The sequence below is a fragment of the Corapipo altera genome, unplaced genomic scaffold (genome assembly GCF_003945725.1).
Source record: "Corapipo altera isolate COAL_440 unplaced genomic scaffold, ASM394572v1 50, whole genome shotgun sequence".
In the NCBI taxonomy this organism is placed as follows: domain Eukaryota; kingdom Metazoa; phylum Chordata; class Aves; order Passeriformes; family Pipridae; genus Corapipo; species Corapipo altera.
The window spans coordinates 7,765,701-7,785,901 of NW_020884889.1; the positions used below are offsets into that span (position 1 = coordinate 7,765,701).

At 40.3% G+C, this 20,201-nt stretch overlaps 2 protein-coding genes across 2 annotated transcripts in view; one reads left to right on the forward strand and one right to left on the reverse strand.

The window, feature by feature from the left end:
* Window positions 1-12,721, forward strand: part of IL16 (interleukin 16) — a 39,685-nt gene extending 26,964 nt beyond the window's left edge. The window contains exons 9-22 of the mRNA XM_027644657.1: window positions 267-381; window positions 590-663; window positions 757-970; window positions 1,532-1,649; window positions 2,818-2,950; window positions 3,813-3,900; window positions 4,640-5,115; window positions 6,650-6,791; window positions 7,987-9,079; window positions 9,584-9,767; window positions 9,975-10,076; window positions 10,791-11,043; window positions 11,883-12,008; window positions 12,257-12,721. Of these exons, the coding sequence (XP_027500458.1) occupies window positions 267-381; window positions 590-663; window positions 757-970; window positions 1,532-1,649; window positions 2,818-2,950; window positions 3,813-3,900; window positions 4,640-5,115; window positions 6,650-6,791; window positions 7,987-9,079; window positions 9,584-9,767; window positions 9,975-10,076; window positions 10,791-11,043; window positions 11,883-12,008; window positions 12,257-12,450 (3,312 nt within the window). The 3' untranslated portion in view covers window positions 12,451-12,721. The remainder of the gene's footprint in view (window positions 1-266; window positions 382-589; window positions 664-756; window positions 971-1,531; window positions 1,650-2,817; window positions 2,951-3,812; window positions 3,901-4,639; window positions 5,116-6,649; window positions 6,792-7,986; window positions 9,080-9,583; window positions 9,768-9,974; window positions 10,077-10,790; window positions 11,044-11,882; window positions 12,009-12,256) is intronic.
* A 1,875-nt stretch (window positions 12,722-14,596) lies between these two features.
* On the reverse strand, window positions 14,597-19,584 carry STARD5 (StAR related lipid transfer domain containing 5). The gene is made up of 6 exons (XM_027644658.1): window positions 19,473-19,584; window positions 19,347-19,396; window positions 19,116-19,248; window positions 17,663-17,780; window positions 16,611-16,704; window positions 14,597-16,063 (listed from the first exon to the last, which is right to left on the reverse strand). The coding sequence occupies exons 1-6, from the start codon at window positions 19,560-19,562 to the stop codon at window positions 15,916-15,918; spliced, it is 633 nt and encodes a 210-aa protein (XP_027500459.1). The 5' UTR covers window positions 19,563-19,584; the 3' UTR covers window positions 14,597-15,915.
* Between the last annotated feature and the right edge of the window lie 617 nt (window positions 19,585-20,201).

Below are 20,201 nucleotides of genomic sequence, written 5' to 3' on the forward strand. Positions count from 1 at the left end.
GAAGAGCTACCAGGAACAAACCAGACCTTTCTATGCACTTATCATAGTGAATGAATTGATTGCAACAAACAAAATGCAAATCATGAGGATATTTTGCAAAAATTCCCATTTGTTCTTACTACTGGAATGTGATTGACTATTTTTTCATGGATTATATTACTCCATCGACAATACTGCCTAAATAGGTAATACAGAAGAAACTGCAAATGAACTATTATGATAACTGAACATGGGCCCTCACACACTTTTTTTCTTCCATAAATTAGGGTTTGGGCTTCAGTATTGTTGGAGGGAAAGACAGCATTTATGGACCAATAGGCATCTATGTCAAAACCATCTTTCCTGGTGGAGCTGCTGCTGCTGATGGAAGGCTACAAGAAGGTGGGAAATCCCTCTTCCCTCACTTTGCCCACTTCCCAAAAAATGATACCTAAAGACAGATTGAAGTGAAGCTGAAATGAGCAATAGGTGACTTCTAAACCTGCTTACATTATTGCATTTACAAGGCTACTTTTGAGTGCACGTATGTATCATGCATCTTATTGCATAATATGGTAATAGTAACATTATTTTTTGTCTTTTGAAACAGGTGATGAAATCTTGGAACTGAATGGAGAATCCATGCATGGATTAACACATTATGATGCTTTACAAAAATTCAAGGTCACATAATCTTCTTCCAGAACAATCTCTGTCTTTACACACAACATACACGTGAACTCAACCCATTCATTCATTCTCTGTTCTTTCTAACAGGCCAAAAAGGGTCTTCTGACGCTTACAGTCAGGACAAGCTTCAACACACCTCATTCTGCTTCCAGCTGTCAGTCACCCCTCTTGTGTCAGTCACTGAGCTCCAGCACGTGCATAACCAAAGAAAACAGCTCTTTCAGTTCAGAAAGTGCATCATTCCCATTAAATCCTACAAAGCCCAATGACAGGGTCATAATGGAAGTTACCCTAAACAAAGGTAAGTGTTGAAATTACCTGATCACTGACAACAAAGCACTGATTGATGAAACACTGTTCATTTACTCTCTGAACAGTGAGCCTTTCCTCACTAACCTGATTCTTTTCCTGAACTAAGTTTTTTTTAATACACTTGGTGCCTGTCAGTGCTAACAACTATCTATCAACAGTAGGATTTTGAACACCATCTGTCCTCAAGAGCCAATCATTCATTTTTTTTTCACTCAAGCAGAATCAAATTCATATCCTTCACATGAAAAAATAAAGCTCTTGTCAACAATCAGACCTTGGAACTCCACAAGCAATATTGGTGTGCACTCACTTTAATCATGAGGGGGACAAAAGCCCTCAAAGTAACGACAAAATAAAAAAACAGAAAGGAAAAGAAAAAAAAGGAGTGGAAGCAGCAGTCAGTATTGAAAGTGCAACATTCATGAATGCAAGATTTGGCTGTGGTTTGTGCAGTAAAAAAATTAAGACAGTTTTTGAAAAGGTCTCTCCAATGGTTTGTTTTTACTATTTCTTACCTTTTTTTTTTTTTAATTATTATTAATTTTTTCAGAACCAGGTGTTGGCCTTGGAATTGGGTTATGTAGCATCCCTTACTTCCAGTGTATTTCTGGGATTTTTATTCACACCCTCTCACCAGGCTCAGTGGCACATATGGATGGGAGACTCAGGTAGGATGAGAAAGACTGTCTTATGCCACATTCATTGCTCTGGTTTATGGGTTTATTTTTGACCTCTTTGGGCAGGAAGACAGTGCTTTCTGTGAATTTTGGGTTTATAACATGTATTTTAAACATATGTTATCTTCAGAGTTTGAGCATGTGTATTCAGATGTGGGATTTCCAGAAATACAGCAACCCAGTGAAATTACTGTCTCTTGCCCAGCCTGGGCTAGCTTTGAAGGTCTTAGACAAGCATATAGCATTGCTAATGGAGGAGATTTTCAAATGAGAAAGTATTTGGAAAAATCCAAACACTTGGCATATTCTGGCTTTTTTGAGGTTTTTCTGATACAAGCTCCTTAAATTCTGTCCCTTCCTGCCTAATAGAAATGCAGATTTTCTGAAATGAGCTTTAGTGGGAATGTAGAAATTCACTTTCAAAAATTTATGACCAGTTAGTAGTGTTGAACATACTGAGAATTGAACAGAACACTGCAGTTTCAGTGAAGGCTTTTTGATTTAATTTGAGATGATCTGTAACCCTCTTCTCATACATGCCTGAGACTTTAACTGAAAGAGCTGTGTCTTAAACTATTTGAATACTAGTGTGATACAAATCAGTGCCTTCAGTCAGCCTCTTAATATATGGGGATATTTGCTGTAGAGCAGACAAAGATAGTCTCAGTTTCCATGTGGGCCTAATTTGGATTTCATCTAGAAACACTCTGTTTAGCAGTCAGGAGGATTACAATAGCTTGTTATTAGAATTTTTCTATTAACAAGTTATTCATATGTAGCAGAAACATAACATCCTTTCTGACCTTCAATAGCACTACCATAACATAAAGACATGAAAAGTGAAGTGTTAACTTGAAAGGAAGGAAGGTGTAGGCGGAAGCAGCAGCTGAGCAGAAAGATCACAGGCACAAGGTGTGCATAGCAGAGCATGAAGGAAGCTCAGATACTGCTTGCAATGAGACAGATCAAAACCCCCTGACATCCAACTCATTCCCATTCCATTTTCTGTCATGGCAACAGAAAGACAGATTTAATCTGTGATCAAATTAGAGGTCAACCATATGGACTTCCCTTTTGCATACTTTCACATGGGTGAGACAAGGTCGGGAGAGAATCTGTTTTGTTTACATCCTCTGCCTTTTTTTTAATATCTCTGTAGGTGTGGAGATGAAATTATTGAAATTAACGAAACTTCAGTACAAAATACAACTCTCAATGAAGTTTATGCTGTGCTAAGCCATTGTGATCCTGGTGCAGTACAAATTATCATTAGCAGACACCCTGAACCACAGGTAGCACACTGTATTCTTTCTGACCTTCAGTATAGCACATATTGAGAACTGTGAGTGAGGGAGCAAGTGCTAATCTAAACTGGGTGGAAAAATGTTGATAACAAAGGTGTTGATCTCTCTATAATCATCACTGCACACAAACAAACCTGAGATATGCACTATCTTAAATAGAATCATGCAAGATTTGAAGATCACTGGAGACAGTCTTACATGAGTTTCTGTGCAGTAAATAAGGAAATTACAGAACTAACATTCAATTAGTATTGAATAAACCAAAATATAGTTCTTACCCAAGAAAGAATTCCCAATGATAAGTAAATAATTTGAAAGACAGAACATATCTTCCCCTAAAGAAATGCTTTTACACTTGTCTTTCAGTAATTAAAATTTAGGTCTTGCCCAGTCAATATTTATAATTAAATTAATATTGAAGTAAAATATTTTATTCTGGCAAAATGTTCATTAAAAAATGCTTCCTAACACCAAATACTGTAGAAATGATTACCAAGTTTAAATTGTTGCATAAATTATGCTGCATTAAGTCATCTTATACTGGTAAATCCAGAACTCCACTTTTAGTGAAATATGTGAAAGAACATTTATCTTTGAAAGATCCCATTTTACCTAAATAACCACTTTATACAGCACATCCATAGATATACTTCATCTATACTAGAATATATACAAATATAATGGTGTGCGCTGAGCTTTAAATTAACTGATGTGTGATATAACTTGGTCTATGCCTTTCTGTTTGGGGACTTGCAGGACTTGGAAAGCTTTGTGAAAGGAATAAATGTTTAAATGTTAATCATCACCCCACACCAATCTCATGAGAGTATAATGGCATGATATTTCCTAGGTGTCTGAGCAACAGCTAAAGGAAGCTGTTGCACAAGCTGTGGAAAGCAACAGATTTGGAAAGGAGAGACATAAATGGAGCACTGAAGGTAAGGGAATAAGTGCATTCACTGAGACATGGTAATTTTGACCTAAAAGATGTTGAGGATGAGTACATGCTGTATTAGAATCCTTGGTAACAGTCAAGTAACCTGGAGCAGAAAGATAAACATCACAGGACAACCTTCCTAACATGTCTCCTATGATACGTTATCAGAGTGAAGAGAACAGACCAAATCTGTCTGATTACCAACAAAAATTTTTGTGCAAACTTCCTCTCACATTTGCTCATCCTTCCTTATTTACAACCTCTACTTAGAGCTTTTCAAACAACTATCTGTCGATGATAGCACTATGACAGCAACAAACTGCACAATGCAGGTGATGTGCTGGGAACAAACAGCTTGTTAATCCTCTAATTGTGAGGAAAGGCATATGGTTGGAGCTATTTGCCCAGTTCAGGTATGACATCCTCCCACAGTAACATACTCCTTTTAGTGTCCTCATGTCTTCTAAAGGACCAAAAGTAACAGAATTATCATTAGTATAACTACACTGCTGACATACATACATATATGTGTACATGTATATGGAAAATTCTATTCTGGTGTCCAGGAATGTACCTGTTGACTCTTCACTCTACAAGCCTTCAATGCATCAATCACACCTTCGCATCCACCGATGATGGTATTTAGCTGCAAATTTAATCTTAGAAGATTAAAGGCTGAATCTTAGGAGAGCTCACTTTGCATGTATTGAACAGACATTTTGAACATGTTCCTGATACAGGTGTTAAAAGACTGGAAATGAGCTGGCATGGAAGACACCCGTGCGAAAAACACATTGAAAGGAATGCTGCTTACTGCAACCGCAGGGTCCAGAGGCTGATGACCCGCTCCAGCAGCGACAGCAGCTACAACCCCCGGTCCTCGTGTGGCAATGGTGCTCTGTACCAACTGACTGACCTGAAAGAAAGAGTACATAGTGTTGATGTACCAATTACCAGACAACCTGGCCTGCTGTGCTCATTCTCTGCTCATAATTCGGAGAGAAATTCCCCTCCTACCTGTAGTGAAGTAGGTCGACCTTTGCAAAACACTAAGAAATCATCAGAGATCCTGGTTAGAAAACCTAAATCGTCAAAGCCCAAACCTCCACCAAGGAAATACTTTAAGCAGGACTGCACATGTGATGACCAGTGTAACGCAGACAGAAAAGAAAAGCTTGTGTCAGAAGTGGCTGCATCACCTTCTGCAAGTGTTCAGGTAAAGCAAAATGTACAAAATCTTTCTTGCGTCCGCATACTTGTGAGGCAGGGGGAGGAGGAAGGCAAAGTGACTTTGTATGACACCAGGAAGAAAGGTAGAGAAGAAAGAAAAAGTGTATACACATGTGTGAATTGGGGGAAGAGAATGAGGCTCTTCTGTTTTGAAAACAAGGTGTGTATCTTAGCAAAACTAGCTGAGTGCAAAACATGATGTTCAAACTAAGGTCAGAAGGCAGAGCAGCGTCGGAAGAAAATTTTATTCCATATCAAGGAATCTGACTTAAAATCCCAGTGAGAGGAGCAGAAACAATGAACCTGAGTCCCTGTCATTCCTCGTGAGCATGTGCCACTGGTGGCTCAAGCACTCTCAAGTTCCAGTGGACTGGAGAGTGATGAGTTCCAGTCTGGGACTGGAGTTTACACAACCTCTGATACCAGCCTGGTATGGTTGATCTTAACCATCTGTGACACTGAGTCAAATAACTTATGAAGCAGAAAAGTCACAAAACTATTTCTGTATTTTAGTAGTGGATTTTTACTGGAAGAAAGCACTAATGTTATATACAGCAGGTATTCTTGGGCTCAGATCCATTTCTGGAGAACAGGAAGTGTTAAATAAACTCATTTAAATTGTGATGCACCTCTGTATTTGTTGATGAGCTACAGTACTTGGAATCAGTGTGTATTTGAACGTCATTAAATTTCAGTTCCCTCTCATCTAAAAGAACAGAAAGACAGCATTTCACATTTGCATGAGTGTGAAGGATTGTGAGATCTTCATGTTGAAACAAAGCTGTGGTTCACTTAAAAAATGAAACCTCTTTTACCCAGTTTAGTAATGCAGCAGTAGAAATTAACAGTTCTCAATGCAATGCAAAGAAAAAGAAAAGAAAAAAACCCACCAAAACCCCTCGAAACAGTTCCCAAGCTGCAGCATCAAAATCAAACTATATAGATCAGACTGAAGTCCACGTATAATGTTACTATCAGAGAAATTTTCAGTTACACACCTTATGTAAGATCACTCTTTTAACATCCCCTCAGAAGAGCAGTAGAAATATATTCATCAACACCTACTAGAAAATCACCTTTGAGAAGTAAAATTAAGAGAAATAAACACTTGTTGAACTTATCACTGACTGCAACTTCTTAGTTTCTAGTACTTAGTAGTTCTAAATGATAATGAGAAAAACCCATGTCTTGAGATCAGTAAAGTCAAGCTCTGTTCAAGAAGACAAATTCCTCTATTAAGACAGTCTGCATATCTGTATATGCTCAAGACAGAGGGTTTCTCGTCAGAATTTCAGATCATTAAAAGAAGGTTTTATTACTGCTTTTAAAATATTTTTTTTAAACCTTTATTCCCCAAACATTTTGTATTAGTCAGCTTGAGACCCGCATACCACACTTTTGTATGTGGTTTCTTCTTTTTTTCAGATTAATGTATTTTTTTCACATTTTTTTTTCAGATACATATGTACTGTGGTTTGCATAATTACATTCTGACACAATTCTTTTTCCTGTTTGTTCAGCAGGAAGTTGGAGAACCAATGCTAGAGGGACACCAAACTGATGTAACACACAGTGTCTTTACCACTTCTCCTACGGCACATGATACAGAACACCCAGCTGCTGCTCCAGTGGGCAGAGATCAAGAAAGAAAAGAAAACTTAGGTATGTTGAATTCCATTAACTTTTTTTCCAGCTAAACGTAGTATTTGGTTTTAATGCCAAAATGGGTATTGAGCTGACTTCACCTTTCTCTTTAAATTTATCTGTAAATTTTGGGGTGAACATATGAAATTTCAAATTATTGAAATATAATTAAAAAATTATTTCAATCTTGGGGAAAAAAAGAGAAACTAGATCAAAAGTAGCATAAGTGATGATTTACTGTAAAAAATGTTAATGGACAGGTACGATATTGGTATATTTCTTCAGCTGAAACTGCTTAGTAATCGAATATTTTATAGTAAAAGTTAATTTTATAATTTCTAAAGGACATTTTTATACCTAGTTTCAAGGCTCTAGTGTTGCAATGGTACAAACCACTGATAAGTTAGCTTTCTGTTGTGCTAGTTAGAATCAAGGAAACTTAGTGTTAAGGGAACAAGACAATCTCAAGAGGTCTCTCACAACATAAATAGCTATGTAATTCCATAACTTCTTGTTCAGATCTTTAAAAAAAAGTAAAAATGATGCCTTAAAAAAAAAATTACACTGAAGCAGATAACAGCACCTGTGCAACTGCACAAACAAAAGTTTGCTGCCGTTCAGCTCTACCACATCTAACATTAAAATGTGTAATCAGCCTGTGATGTAAAAAATTTTCCTGCATTACAATCAAGTTTTTACTTTTCAGAAAAAATCAACTGGAAATGCCTGCACAAATTTAAGGAAGAAAAATAGTCATCAAAGATCTTCTTAGGAGAGTCCTTTCAGAGCAGGATACACTTAAAAAGCTAGAAAAGAAAAACATTTTTAAAAAGAATTTACTGTAACATCACCTTTTTTGCTAGGCTGCAAACAACATCACAATTTTAAGCTTCTATTTTAACTGTTACAGTCTTTATCATGACTTCAGCACCCCAGAATTTGGGTTACATTTAGAATTTGCAAACCCTTTAAAAAGGGATCTCCTCTTTAGGTGTCTAAGAGCCTTGTTTTTCAGTTAATTTCAGTGTCTGGATTCAGAACTTGTAGATCAACAGTTATCAATTTTTAAAAAGTTTAAACTTTTCTGAAACTTAAAAAAAAACCTATCAGAGGCTTGAATGAAATTCAAATTTATTGCATTAATAATGATGCAGAGATAAGGAGTGGAGAAGTAGAGGGAAGCTTGTTTATAATCACTGTTTCTTTAACACAGGGACTCCACTTTCATCAATACAAAGGCCTGTACTTAAAAGACAAGCACGGGTAGATTATAGTCTTGATACAACAACAACAACAGAAGACCCTTGGGTTAAAATTTCTGATTGCATAAAAAGCTTATTTAATCCTACCATGAGTGAAAACAGTGTCCATTTAGATTTACAACCTGGCACTGACAAAAAGAAAGAGAATCAAAATCGAAGCAGCTCAGAGACAGTTCTGAAGAAATCAGAATCAGAGTTAGTCGGTCCAAAAGGGCTAAAATCAGATGAAAATGACAGTGTGAAAAAGGGTCCTCCTGTTGCACCTAAGCCCACCTGGTTTCGCCAAAGCCTGAAAGGATTGAAGAAAGAAAATTCAGATCTAAAACCACAAGCAGATCAAGGTCCTCTTAATCCTGACAGTATTTCCACCAAAAAACAATCCAGTTTATCACGTATGTCTCCTGGAGGATCATCAATAAAACAAAGAATAAGCTCATTTGAATCCTTGAGTGCTCCGCAGTCACCTGAAAAAACACACCGAAGGTTCAGCCTGAAACCATCAGTCCAGAAAGAATCCTCTTCCACTGCAGCAGAGCCAGAGGTGGCTCCAGCCCATTCAAACCAACCCTTCCTCCAACGTTGTGAAACCAGCCAACAGCAGCCACCTGTGTCCATGGGTACAAAGAGCCTGGATAGACCTTCCTCCCGCAGGGAGGATATTGCAACCAGCTCAGAGAAAAGCAGCAATGCCAGCACTGAAATTTTATCAAGTCTCTTAACAACAGGAGCCATTGCAAATTCCCATCTTGTGTCAGTAGCAAAAGCACACAGTCTAAGGTCACGGAGCTTCCCACTTACTGCCAGGCAGGCTTGTGAGATGATGAAGCCACATGACGAGAAGTGCAGCAAAATCTATTCCATCAGTAACCAGGTGTCGTCTGCTTTAATGAAATCATTGCTTTGCCTTACTCAGTCTCCAGCCTCTCCTGGAAACAGTGCATGGGAAACTGCAGATACAGTGTCTCAGTCCTCTGGGGAAGAGGATGTGACTTCTATCTCACCTGCAAGTGACCATCATCACCTGGACACTGGGTTTTCGCTAAAGTAAGATGCCATGTTTAAAACTCAGATTTACAGATCAGCTTTGGCGAGCATCTGTGCTGATCTGCTGACAGATTAAAGTTCTAAGGTAGTAGCACACAACAATAAAGAGCAGACTAAGTTAGGATCTTTTTAGACCACAAAGGTTAAATGACTCATATGACTGTTACACTTGTTTTTAATTCATGCTACATACGCCCATGTATATTTCAAACATCCTCCTATTTAAGGAGCAATATTTCCAGTATCTCCATGATAAAGGAGATTTAAGTCTGGTTTTGCCTGGAACCAACAGATTACTCTTATTCTTTTATGTGATAGATTCTACTTGTGTTACGCTTACGATTAATTTACATTTGTCTGTATTTATAATACTTATAGGAATTACCACCCCAAGTACAGGCTAATACAATCAAAAGATGACTGCTCCAAAACTGTCTTTTGCTTTTCTGGGTATGTTCTTTCATAACTCAATGTTTCTTTTTTACTCTTGCCACAATGGGACAGCCTTTCTGAGTTGAGAGAATACACTGTGAGCTTGGCAGACAATGAGAAGGAGGAAGAGAGACAGGAACACAGCTCACCTCAAGCATCCGGTGTGTCAGGGCAGTCAGTCATCTCTCTGCTTTCCCCTGAGGAGTTAGCAAAGCTTATAGAGGAAGTCAAAGCACTAGATGAAGCAACATTAAAGGTAAACCCGCTTTTTTCTTTTTGTGCATGATTTTCAGAAAGATGTGGAGCAAATGTGTCTGGTTAATCTTTGCAACTTTAATGTTATGCTTATGCTACAAAGTCTCGTTATAAAATGCACAACAGAGAAAAAGAAAACATGCTGATTTTCCAATCATTGTGACATATCTTTTGAGAAGTTTTTGACTGTATTCCTTTCTCTGCCTAGGAATTTGATGATGTTCATGTTACAATTTTGCATAAAGAAGAAGATACTGGGCTTGGATTCAGCCTGGCAGGGGGCATTGATTTAGAAAACAAAATAGTAACAGTAAGTAACATAATTCTTAAAAAATACTCCCAAAACAACTACTCTGTCTGAAAACATAAACCTTGCTGGTTTTCTGCTCCAGTGTTTGGTTTTTGGCATAATCAAAGCAGGCAGCTGTACTGATAGGATTGGAAGAACCACGGTTTCAGTAGGTGAAAAGGGAATCCTTCTGCACAGATCTGCCTATCCAGGTGACTGGCAGCAGTGTTCTGCTTCCTTGGGCACCCAATCCCCAACAGCTCTGAAAGCCAAGGCAGAACACACAGCCCTCAGCAGGAAATAACCAACATCTTGTGCTTACAGAAGATCAAGCAGTGTGCTCTGGAGGAATAAGATGGGTGCATAAATAAGTGAGGGGTCTGGAAGATAGAGATAAGCTTCATGCCTTCCTCCTCCCACGAGCAGAGCAGAGAGAGGGTCAGGAAGTAGCACACAAGGTACACACCACAGGCAGCACAGCCTGGGTCATCTGGTACGGGGGCCAAACTGCTTGCCTGGCTGCTTGAAGAGGGATGTGCACAGGAGAACTTCTCTGTACAAATTTTTTCAGTCCTCAGTCCTGAAACATGATAGAAGCAAGTCGTTCCTGGCAAAGAATGAAAAATTCACGTGGTAAAAAATATTAACTGAATGATTTAGTGGTTTTTCCCCCCCCCCCCCCCCCCCCCCCTCCTTTTCCTTGTTTGTGTGTGTGGTGTCTGGGCTGTTCAATAGGTTCACAAAGTGTTTCCCAATGGACTGGCATCTCAGGAAGGAACTATTCAGAAAGGAGATGAAGTACTATCCATTAATGGAAAGTCTCTCAAAGGTGTGACTCACAACGATGCCTCAGCAATCATGCGACAGGCCCGCCAACCCAGACAAGCTGTTGTTGTCACTAGAAAACCTAAAGATGGAGAAACAAATCTCAATGCTTCAATCAACTCTAGTACATCTTCAGTAGCAAGTGATGCTTCACAGGAGTCTGGTAAGTTTAGCGGCATTACCCTGCATTCCCCACATAAGTGTTTACTCACCACCTGAAATCCAGGTGTTCATAAAGCAATACTGGCTGCATGAATCTAAAAACCACGATTAAAGACAGCACAGTTAATAAAGCATTCCCGAAACAGACATTTGGAATAACTTCATTGAAAAGAGAAAGAATGAACGGATTTCTAAAAGAACTCCCTAAAAAACCACTGTGATTCTCTATATGAATTTCTGTAGACATACAAAGATGGTTATTGTAGCAACACATCTAATTGTAGGTAAAATGACAATTCAGTGAAGAGTGATTCTTTATTCCAGTATTATTACAAGACTTGTTCTCTGTGAAAGAGAATTTCATTTTGAACAAACAATGTGCTATTGTTCAATGTAGCAGGTGGCTACATCTGAACCACAGCAAGGTCAGAATTTTGCAGAATATTTCACATTCAAGATATTTTTGTGTTGTTCTTTTTTCCCTAAAGCATGATCTGGATTTCCATCTGCAAATAAACATTAGCAGCTTTGTAGCTGATAGCAATTTCATAACTAACAGCAAGTCAAATGTTTACCTTAAATTTTGTTCATGGAACAGATTTTTATACTTCCAGTAAATGTCTTGTATTTCCATTCTCACATGAATTCAAACACAACTTTCTTTCCTCAGCTTCCCAGAGGGTCTTAAAATGACAAAAGGAGAAATTAAAAGTTTTCACTTTCTCTTTCATTTCAGTTTATGGTACCTTTGCGAACAAACCAAAGTTCATTTTCTGTAACAGATGTTTTAGCTTTTCAGACTATGTGCTGCCCACCTGGTAACTCTCCATTTGTTTCCAGCAACTGGAGATACAATCTGCACTGTAACTCTAGAAAAAACACCTGCCGGTCTGGGATTCAGCCTGGAAGGAGGGAAGGGGTCTGTTCAGGGAGATAAACCCATCATCATCAACAGGATATTTAAAGGTAAACACACTTAAATGGATACACGACTTGTTCCCAGCTGATGCAGACTTGTGGGTTTCATTACTGCTGATTCATAGCTATGGGAATAGTATTTTTTGCAAATGCAGCATTATCTTTTTTGGTGCCTGCTGGAACCAGGTGGTTTATACCAAACAGGCTGGTGGTCCAGCTATTTCACTATTAAGTCAAAGATACATTAAAGTCTCCGACACATAAAGAACTGAAGGGAATTCATTTTCTTTCCCCAGGGACTGCATTGGAACAGAGCAGCCCTGTTCAGCCTGGCGATGAGCTGCTACAAGTGCACACAACGGCCATGCAAGGACTAACTCGTTTTGAAGCATGGAATGTAATCAAGGCATTACCTGATGGGCCCATCACAGCCATCATCAAGAGGAAGAATCTGAGCTCTGTTACCACCAAGTCATCTGAAACTTTGTAAAGAGAGGAATTAGACTACTGCCAATAATCAAACAAAGGATTTTATTACTTGCAGGCACTTGGCGAGCACAGCAAGATACTCAGAAAGCACACATGAAGAGTATAAAGGACATCACTGCCAGTACAGAGAAAGCTGTCTGGGATGCGTCTAAGATGTGCAGAAAATGGGAATGGTTCTTATTCCAACATTCAGAAACAGATGTTATAAAGTGTAGAATTATAAAATAATGACTTTATTAACAATATACTGGCTGTAATAAAATACTTGACAGCTAAAGTATGCTCCTGTTTTAAGCCATTAACTAAACAAATATCATAAGCACATCCTGTGCTATGTTTTCAGTGCTACTCTCCAAGTCCTGTTCCCTGCCTTGCCTTACCTTCCCAGGAAGAAGAAATGTGTCTACAAGCCTTCAACTAAACACTACATATTAGGGAATATGTAAAGGGCAGAGAAAGGTACATGCAGCTCTGTTTGTCAAAAACCTAGAAAATTCCAGCTTTTCTATTCACAGAACATCCAGGATAGCCAAAACCTGTCAAAGTAACTTTCTACTGCAGTTAACAGAGCCATCTCAACTCCAGCAGTCAAACACAGAGTGGGAAGGAATTCTCACGGTATTCCTAGGGTGAGGCAGGAAGATGAGGGTAACATAGTGCAGGTTTTCCTAACCTTCCTCTGGCCAGAGATCTCAGAGGAATACAGCAGGAAAATAACAAGGCCATTCAGAACCAAGTCTTACCTTGTAACCACACTTATTTTTTAAAGGTCTCTGTTAATTCTGTAAGGGAAAGCACCAACGAGAGTATGCGAGAATCCAAGTACTTCTGAACGGAATTGTTTATTCCGGAAACACTAAACTTGGAGACAAATATATGCTTCAAACACTGCTATCAGCGTTGTGGCAGTGCTTTCTACAGGCACTGTATGGAATTCCACCAGCACCAGCACGTGTATCTATGGCAAGATGGTCCCGTGTCTCCAGCTGGTCTTCTCTGACCCGCTTCACTGAAGGGAGAGAAGCAACGGTAAGATGGAACTAGTAACTCATCAGCTAAAAGCCAGATGGCTGCACTGGTTATTGTCCTTGGCTGTTCACCTTCCCAGAGGTGGGAATTTTCTGTACCCTTCTTCGGTTACTTAATTTCAGCAGGAAGAAATTAAGGAGCTCGGAAGCTATTTTCTGTGCACTTAACACAATGCCACAGAAACAGCAATTGAGAGAAAGGGAAGTAGGACAGGCAGCAGAAGCTGTTAATTGAATTCAGGCATCTAATTTGCTTTGGCCTTTCCTCACAAGACAACCGTATGTTAATCCTTGAAAGATCATTCTTGACAAGCCATCTGCCCCCACCTTCCAAATCCTTAACCGATGGAGTTGTCTTTTCCAAAAAACAACCTCTTATCTCAAAACAAAAATTTTATTAATTGGGTAGCAACCAAAATAAGAGAAAAATGTGAATCTTTTTGTACATTTTTACACTGGTACCTACATGAAACTTTTTCCCAAGACATTTTCAACTCCAATTTGGCAGGGCAGAAGGTTAAGGGCTCTTAATTCCTTCTGGATAGGAGTTGTTGAGCACTCAGAAAAGGGATCCTTAAATTATTGCAATAAAGAGCCTCACTTGCCACCTTTGTTGCTCACAGCAATAAAAAAAAATACAAATAGCTAATAAGAAGCCACATTGTCTGCAAAAGGTTTACCTGCAGAAATAATGAGTGGTGATCTCAGCTCTGCTCCTTGAACTTTTTGCTAAATTGAGGACAAACCTGGAAAGACTTGCCAAGGTATTGCAATTCATGCCAAACAACTTCAGTACATTTAGAAAAATACATATAAACCTCTCTAACATCCAGGCCCAAATCTCTTCTCAGTGAATTTGTTACTCTTCCTGAGTACAGAACACAGTAATTGGAAATAAGGACCAACCAAGGGCAAAGAACCTGTGAAGGGCGAGTGTTCTCATCAACAAATCTCTTCCCCAGGTAGTGGGGGTTGCAAATGGTAGGGAAGGCTTTTCCCTCTCTTGTTGCCTTAAATTCAGAGAGATGCTGGAGGTCTAAGTAGCTCTTATGTTTCCTTGACAGCAAGGCAGGTGCACAAAGAACCACTTTAAAAGATGATTCAGGAAAAACAGTAAGATGTAGCAGAAAAAATATTTATTTCATCGCACTCACACAAGTTTTTACATCTTTGTATACAAAGGAGACTAGACTAAAAATTGTTTCCTTAAAAAACTATTCCATAGGGTAAGATTTACAATAGGAAGTTTTGTGTGTAAGTCCATGCCCTATAATAAATATAAAAAAATACAGGGACAGAAAGCAGAGCATATTAACCTTATTAAATAATCGAGTTACTGCATTAAAATCACAACCTGCATTTAAATACCTAATTCAGCAATTATTTTTCTTTTTGTAATTATATGTAACCTACAGTAATGTCTGACATTCCTGCAGCAAGCAATGCCATAGATATTTCCTACAGATGGACACAACATTGCACACAAAATCAGGTGCTGGTTTCCAAAGATAATGCTGAGGCAAACCAGTCTTAGAGAAAAGCAATGTCCTTATGGCCTGTCAAGACAAAGCTACAAAACAAGATTATTTACCCGTTAAAATCTTTCCCCACAGGAGACCAAAAAACATTCAAGCACAGTTCAAAAGGGTCATTTCAAGTGGAGTTTAAGAAATGGCAAGTAAAGTGCTTAATCCTCTTTATTTATTGCCACTGTGTCAATTCAGTTTGTTTAATGACACGGGGGAAATCACTGGTTTTGGTACAGAGAGGGGAAAGGAAGAGTGTCCATTTGCCAGCCCACAGACCTGTGAATTGATTTGCACTGCTGCACCCTGACTTACAAAAAAGCACTTAAGGCATATTTACCATCACTGCTGACATCTGCTGGAACAAACAAGCGGAATCCTCCACACAATCCAACTTTGGCTTTTTACCATTTCCTAGCTTAGACCCACTGATACATCTCAGCAGCTCTAGAAGTTCTTCTTTTGGGGAAGAAACACTGTTCCACGGGAATCTACAGGGTTTCAGAGACCAAACAGAGCTGGCCCACACCTGGTTAACCCTGTGGTACTAAGTGGGTTTTAACAACGCTCCCCTTCGCACACATTGACAAAGTGTGGCCAAGAACAGATCCAGCATGTGCATCTTCTCCCTGGAGACAGCCACCACTGCTGTCTCCAGGATTCTTCCAGCCTCTGGTGGGATATTTTTCTAAAAGTGATGAATTTTGTATTAGAAAAGAATGCATTGTTCTGCATGGAGACAGGTACAAAAAGCTATTTTAAAAAATTATTTTACTCAGTTCATTGTTTCATGTCACCTTTCTTAAGTATCTTTGCTGACTGAAAAGTCCTGAGTTCAACTTCCTACTTTTACCCTCAAGCTGCCAGGTTTTTTTTCCTACCCTCAGCTGGTGATGTCAGCAACTCATCTTGTCATGCTTTTAATGTCTTAACAGCTTTGGTCAGGTTACTGTAAAATCCAGATATGCTAGATGGAAAAAAGGAATCCACCACTGTCTGGGGAAGGTAGCCACCAAGATCCGTCTGAAAAAAAGTGAGGAGCTGAGTCCTGTCTGGTTCCCTGAAAAGACAGGAAATGCAAATGATTTTATAGCCAGCAGTTTAAGAGCATTAAGAACTTTTCAATGACTCTTTCAATGACTCAATAGAAAAGATATTTCTATGACGTTTTTTGTTTTTTGAACAAACAAGCAAATGTCTGTGAATGTAGCTACCGAATTACAGATTAAGTAGGCCCTAATGAGCTACTTGACTCTGCTTATAAATTACTATAAATTATAATAAACAACTAGATACTCATTTACCAAAGATTAAGACCATATTTGTATGTTTTGCTGAATCTCTGCTTAAGAGGTCAGCGAGAATCCTACTATGATGACAGTTCCTGTAACATTAAATACTTCCCTCCAGGAAAGGAAGAGAAACTAACTCACTGCCCAAAAATGAGAACACAAAAAGGGCACTCAGTCATAATGACTACCAGGAAGACAGACACGTGCCATTGCCAAGAGGCTACAGGTCACATGTGGTCACATTCACATAAACACACCACACAACGGATAAGAAGAGCTTTAGAATTCAAAACAGTCAAGTAGATAATTTCTTACCCTGGAACAGGTATACAGAGACAGCCACAAGGGTAATTAAAACCTCTCACAAAATTTGGTCGAGGCGGACACAGCGGATGTTCCACGTTGGTGGCTGTAAGAAAAAGCAGTGAAGAAAAATGTCATTCTTACAGAAGCTGGGAGAGCAAACTCACTATATGAAAATATTTTTAAAAAGAATGGCAATATAATCCTCTTAGTGTGAGGCTGTGTCACAAAACTGGCAGGAAAGACCATTAAAAGGAACCACTCTGGCCTTAGAATGGGGAAATCAAAGAAGGGTTGAATTTACAAGCAATTGTCACTGAGCTCTGAAGGAAGCATCAGGACACTTTGAGGGAGTTGCATTGAACCCCTGTTGTGCAAGGTCATTCAGGATACCTCCAATAAAAAATGTCACATGGATATGCCCCTTGGCTGCTGAGAAGCTACACTCGAGCAAGTACATAAATTCCTGGCAAGGCATTCCTGAACACAGTGGGCAAATAGGACACCTGAACAGTGAGGGAATAAAAGCACTGACTTGGAACAGTTAAACCATAGAGTAAAAGTGAAAAAACCAAAGAAACATCCTGCCATACAGTGGCAGCCCCTTAAAAATCAGGACTACATTTGTTTTCATAAAAACAATTATTTCCACATACAGGAGTGGTACATTTATTCAGTGGCTTCATCAAAACATAGAGGCAGAAAATGTTAAAATGGGGTTTAGCCTAAATAGGACTTCTTTTAGAAAGTTCTGTAAACTTGTAAAACAATAAAACCACACACAAAATATCCTAGAACTTAATAGTAAATTAAATACTTATTCCATTTCAAAAGCATAGCAAGGGGAGAAACCGGCCAACAGTATCATCATTATCTCAGTGTTAAGATGATTTATATAGTCTGAGAACAACATAGAGAGACAACTACTATTTCATCTTCTGATCAAGATCAGGTCAACAACTACTGAGCAGCATGTTACTTAGTTTTTATTCTGTATTTGTTTCTGGCAGCTGCTGGATATCTCCTAACGTAACATGAACCTGTTGAGAACACAAGAGCCTTACCAGCAGACAGCAATGTCCCATCTTCATATTGCTTCATTACTACCACATCCACAAATTCTCTTGGTGAAATAATCCTCATGAAAGCTGAAGGGGTTGTGGTTCTGCATACAGAGATAGTCTGGAAATCAAAAACCAGAATTATGCCAGTTAATGCTCTCTGAAGCACATCAGAAAAATACCTGTACTTTTTGATACACTTTCAGTTACACTTTCTAAACTCCATCAAAGAGTTCTACTACACCCTTTGTTGAACAAAATATAAATCAGCACAGTCAAAAGGCACTACCCTGCATAGATAAGGACAGTTTAATGGAGAAAAACATAGTGATAATGTGTTGCTTCCAGGTTGACTAAGGACAGATATCACAAGGGATGATGAAATGCAAATCTGGCACATCTATGGTCATAGGACAGGTAAAATGCTTCTTGTTCCCAGGAAGCTAGCAAGGATAACTTCTTTGTGTCATATACATGGAATATAACTTGATAACCCAATCTGTTACACTGCAGAAACATTAACACTACCATCCCCTTCTGTGGAGGCTCTCTGGTAAGAGGGTCCCCAAACTATTCTATCACACTGGTAACTGCTGGCAAGTCTATGAATTTCAAGCAGGAGGTTGCAGCATTCCTCAAGTTTATAATGAACACAAAATGCCTCTACAGTTCCCCCAAGAAAAACAAACTTCACAGGACTTCTACAAGCATTTCTGGGACCAGCTGTGTTTGTACCTGGCTGCCTCCAAGCACCTACATACATTTCAGATTTGGGGATCCCAAAATCCAACACCTTTTAAGAGGAAAAAAAAAAAGAATTAGACTCTATACCTGCGGTAGCAGAAGAAGCTGCTGCTCATACATAGCCCTGTTCATCTGTCATCCTCCAAGTGCAGCATCTCCATTTTAATGACAGACAGAGGTAAAGCACTGGGTCCCAAGGCCAGCTAAAGGCAGTGGGTCTGTGCTGCCATTGGGGCCTGAATTAAAGTCTGGTGACATGAATGCTTCACTGCTTAGCTAAGTCTATATATTGTCTAAACCTCCTCTTCCCTCACAGAGAGCTTATTAAAAATAATCACGCCTAGCTTGACTTGCAGTGTTAACAACATAGCGTGGGAATCTTTAATGTTATACATTTGCACAACTTAGGCAAGTATTAGGCAAGAATGTATCAGCAGCTCCTTTCAGAATGAAAAACCATTGTTTATGTATATGCTAATAGAATATATAAAATTGATGGAAAAGAAAAAAAAAATGAAAGAAAAAACCAGGTTTGTTATCCCAGTATTGTCAGTCTGATCCAGACAGAGACACCAGACAACTTTTTAAGATCTCTTTACCAGCACATAACATCGGTTGTCTCCTGCGGCTCGACAGGAAGGGCAGTGCAGAGCCCAACGCTGCTCAACACACGCTGCGTTAATCTCACCAGGACAGTTTTTAAGGAACTTACATCGGTGAGGGCTTCGATGACCTCGAAGTCCTTCACGTTTTGGTCCCACTTGGTCCTGAGCCCGCCGGCCACCGGCTTGATGCATTCCCAGACATCCCGCGGGCTGGCGGGCAGGATCCCCTCTCCCCGGTACCTGCGGCGGGACGAAACGAAACCAAATGTTTCTCCACTCTACCCGGCCCCTCACCGCGGGCAGGATCCCACTCACCCCCGGGAACGGGCCGTACTCACAGGTTACCAGCGAACTCCGCCGAGGGTCTCCAGGACACCGCGACCTCGCCCTGCGGGAGGGGAACCGTTCAGCACCCGAGCCGGCCCCCGGCCCCCGTCCCTCCCGCCGCGGCCCCGCTCACCCACCGTGCTCCGGCAGCCCCTCCAGCCGCCGGGGTCCCGCCGGTACAGCTGCAGCTGCTCGGCCGCCGCCTCGGCGCGCTCCTCACGGTCCATGGCGGACGGGCGGGGCCGCCCCGCCGCCTTTGAGCGCCCGCGCCGCGCCGCCCCTGGGCCGACGGCGGCACCGCCCCGTCACCTGAGGGTCAGGCCGGGCCGGCCCCGCCGCGCCCTCCCGGGGAGCGGGGCTGAGGGAGGCCGGCCTGGGCGGCGGGGACCCCCGGGATCAGCGGGGCTGTCCTCTGAGGCCTGCGGAGAAACGAGCCCCTGTACCCCGGGAAGGTCCCAGGGATGGGGGTCGGAGCGCTGCCGTGCGCTTCCCTGGAGATGGGGCCGCCCCGCGCCCGCCATAGTGTGATCCCAATCCCAGTGACACGGGGCGGGGGGGGATAAAAGTCTTCAGCGTCTAAAGAGAGTGTAAAATTGCAATTGTGCTTGAAAAAAACGGGATAGAATTTAGAATTTAATTAGGAGTAATGAAGCGAGTTTTTTAAAGGCCATGGGTCGAAAGTTTTCCACTCTTGAGAAGCTTATCGGGCTGGGCTGAGTTTCACCGGAAAGTTAACAGAGGATCTACATGTTAATCTAGAAGGCAGGCACGCGTTGCTATGATCAAATAACTCCATTACCCAGAGATTATTATTCAGGGCCTTGTAAAAACCTCACTATTTGCTCTAATTAACTTTTTTCTCCCTG

Coding starts and splice junctions, on each gene's coding strand:
- STARD5 (XM_027644658.1), bottom strand. CDS start 19,562: ATGGACCGTGAGGAGCGCGCCGAGGCGGCGGCCGAGCAGCTGCAGCTG. Junction 17,781..19,115: donor TCATCGAAGCCCTCACCGAT/GTAAGTTCCTTA, acceptor TTTGATTTCCAG/ACTATCTCTGTATGCAGAAC. Junction 16,705..17,662: donor TGGGACATTGCTGTCTGCTG/GTAAGGCTCTTG, acceptor TTTTTCTTACAG/CCACCAACGTGGAACATCCG.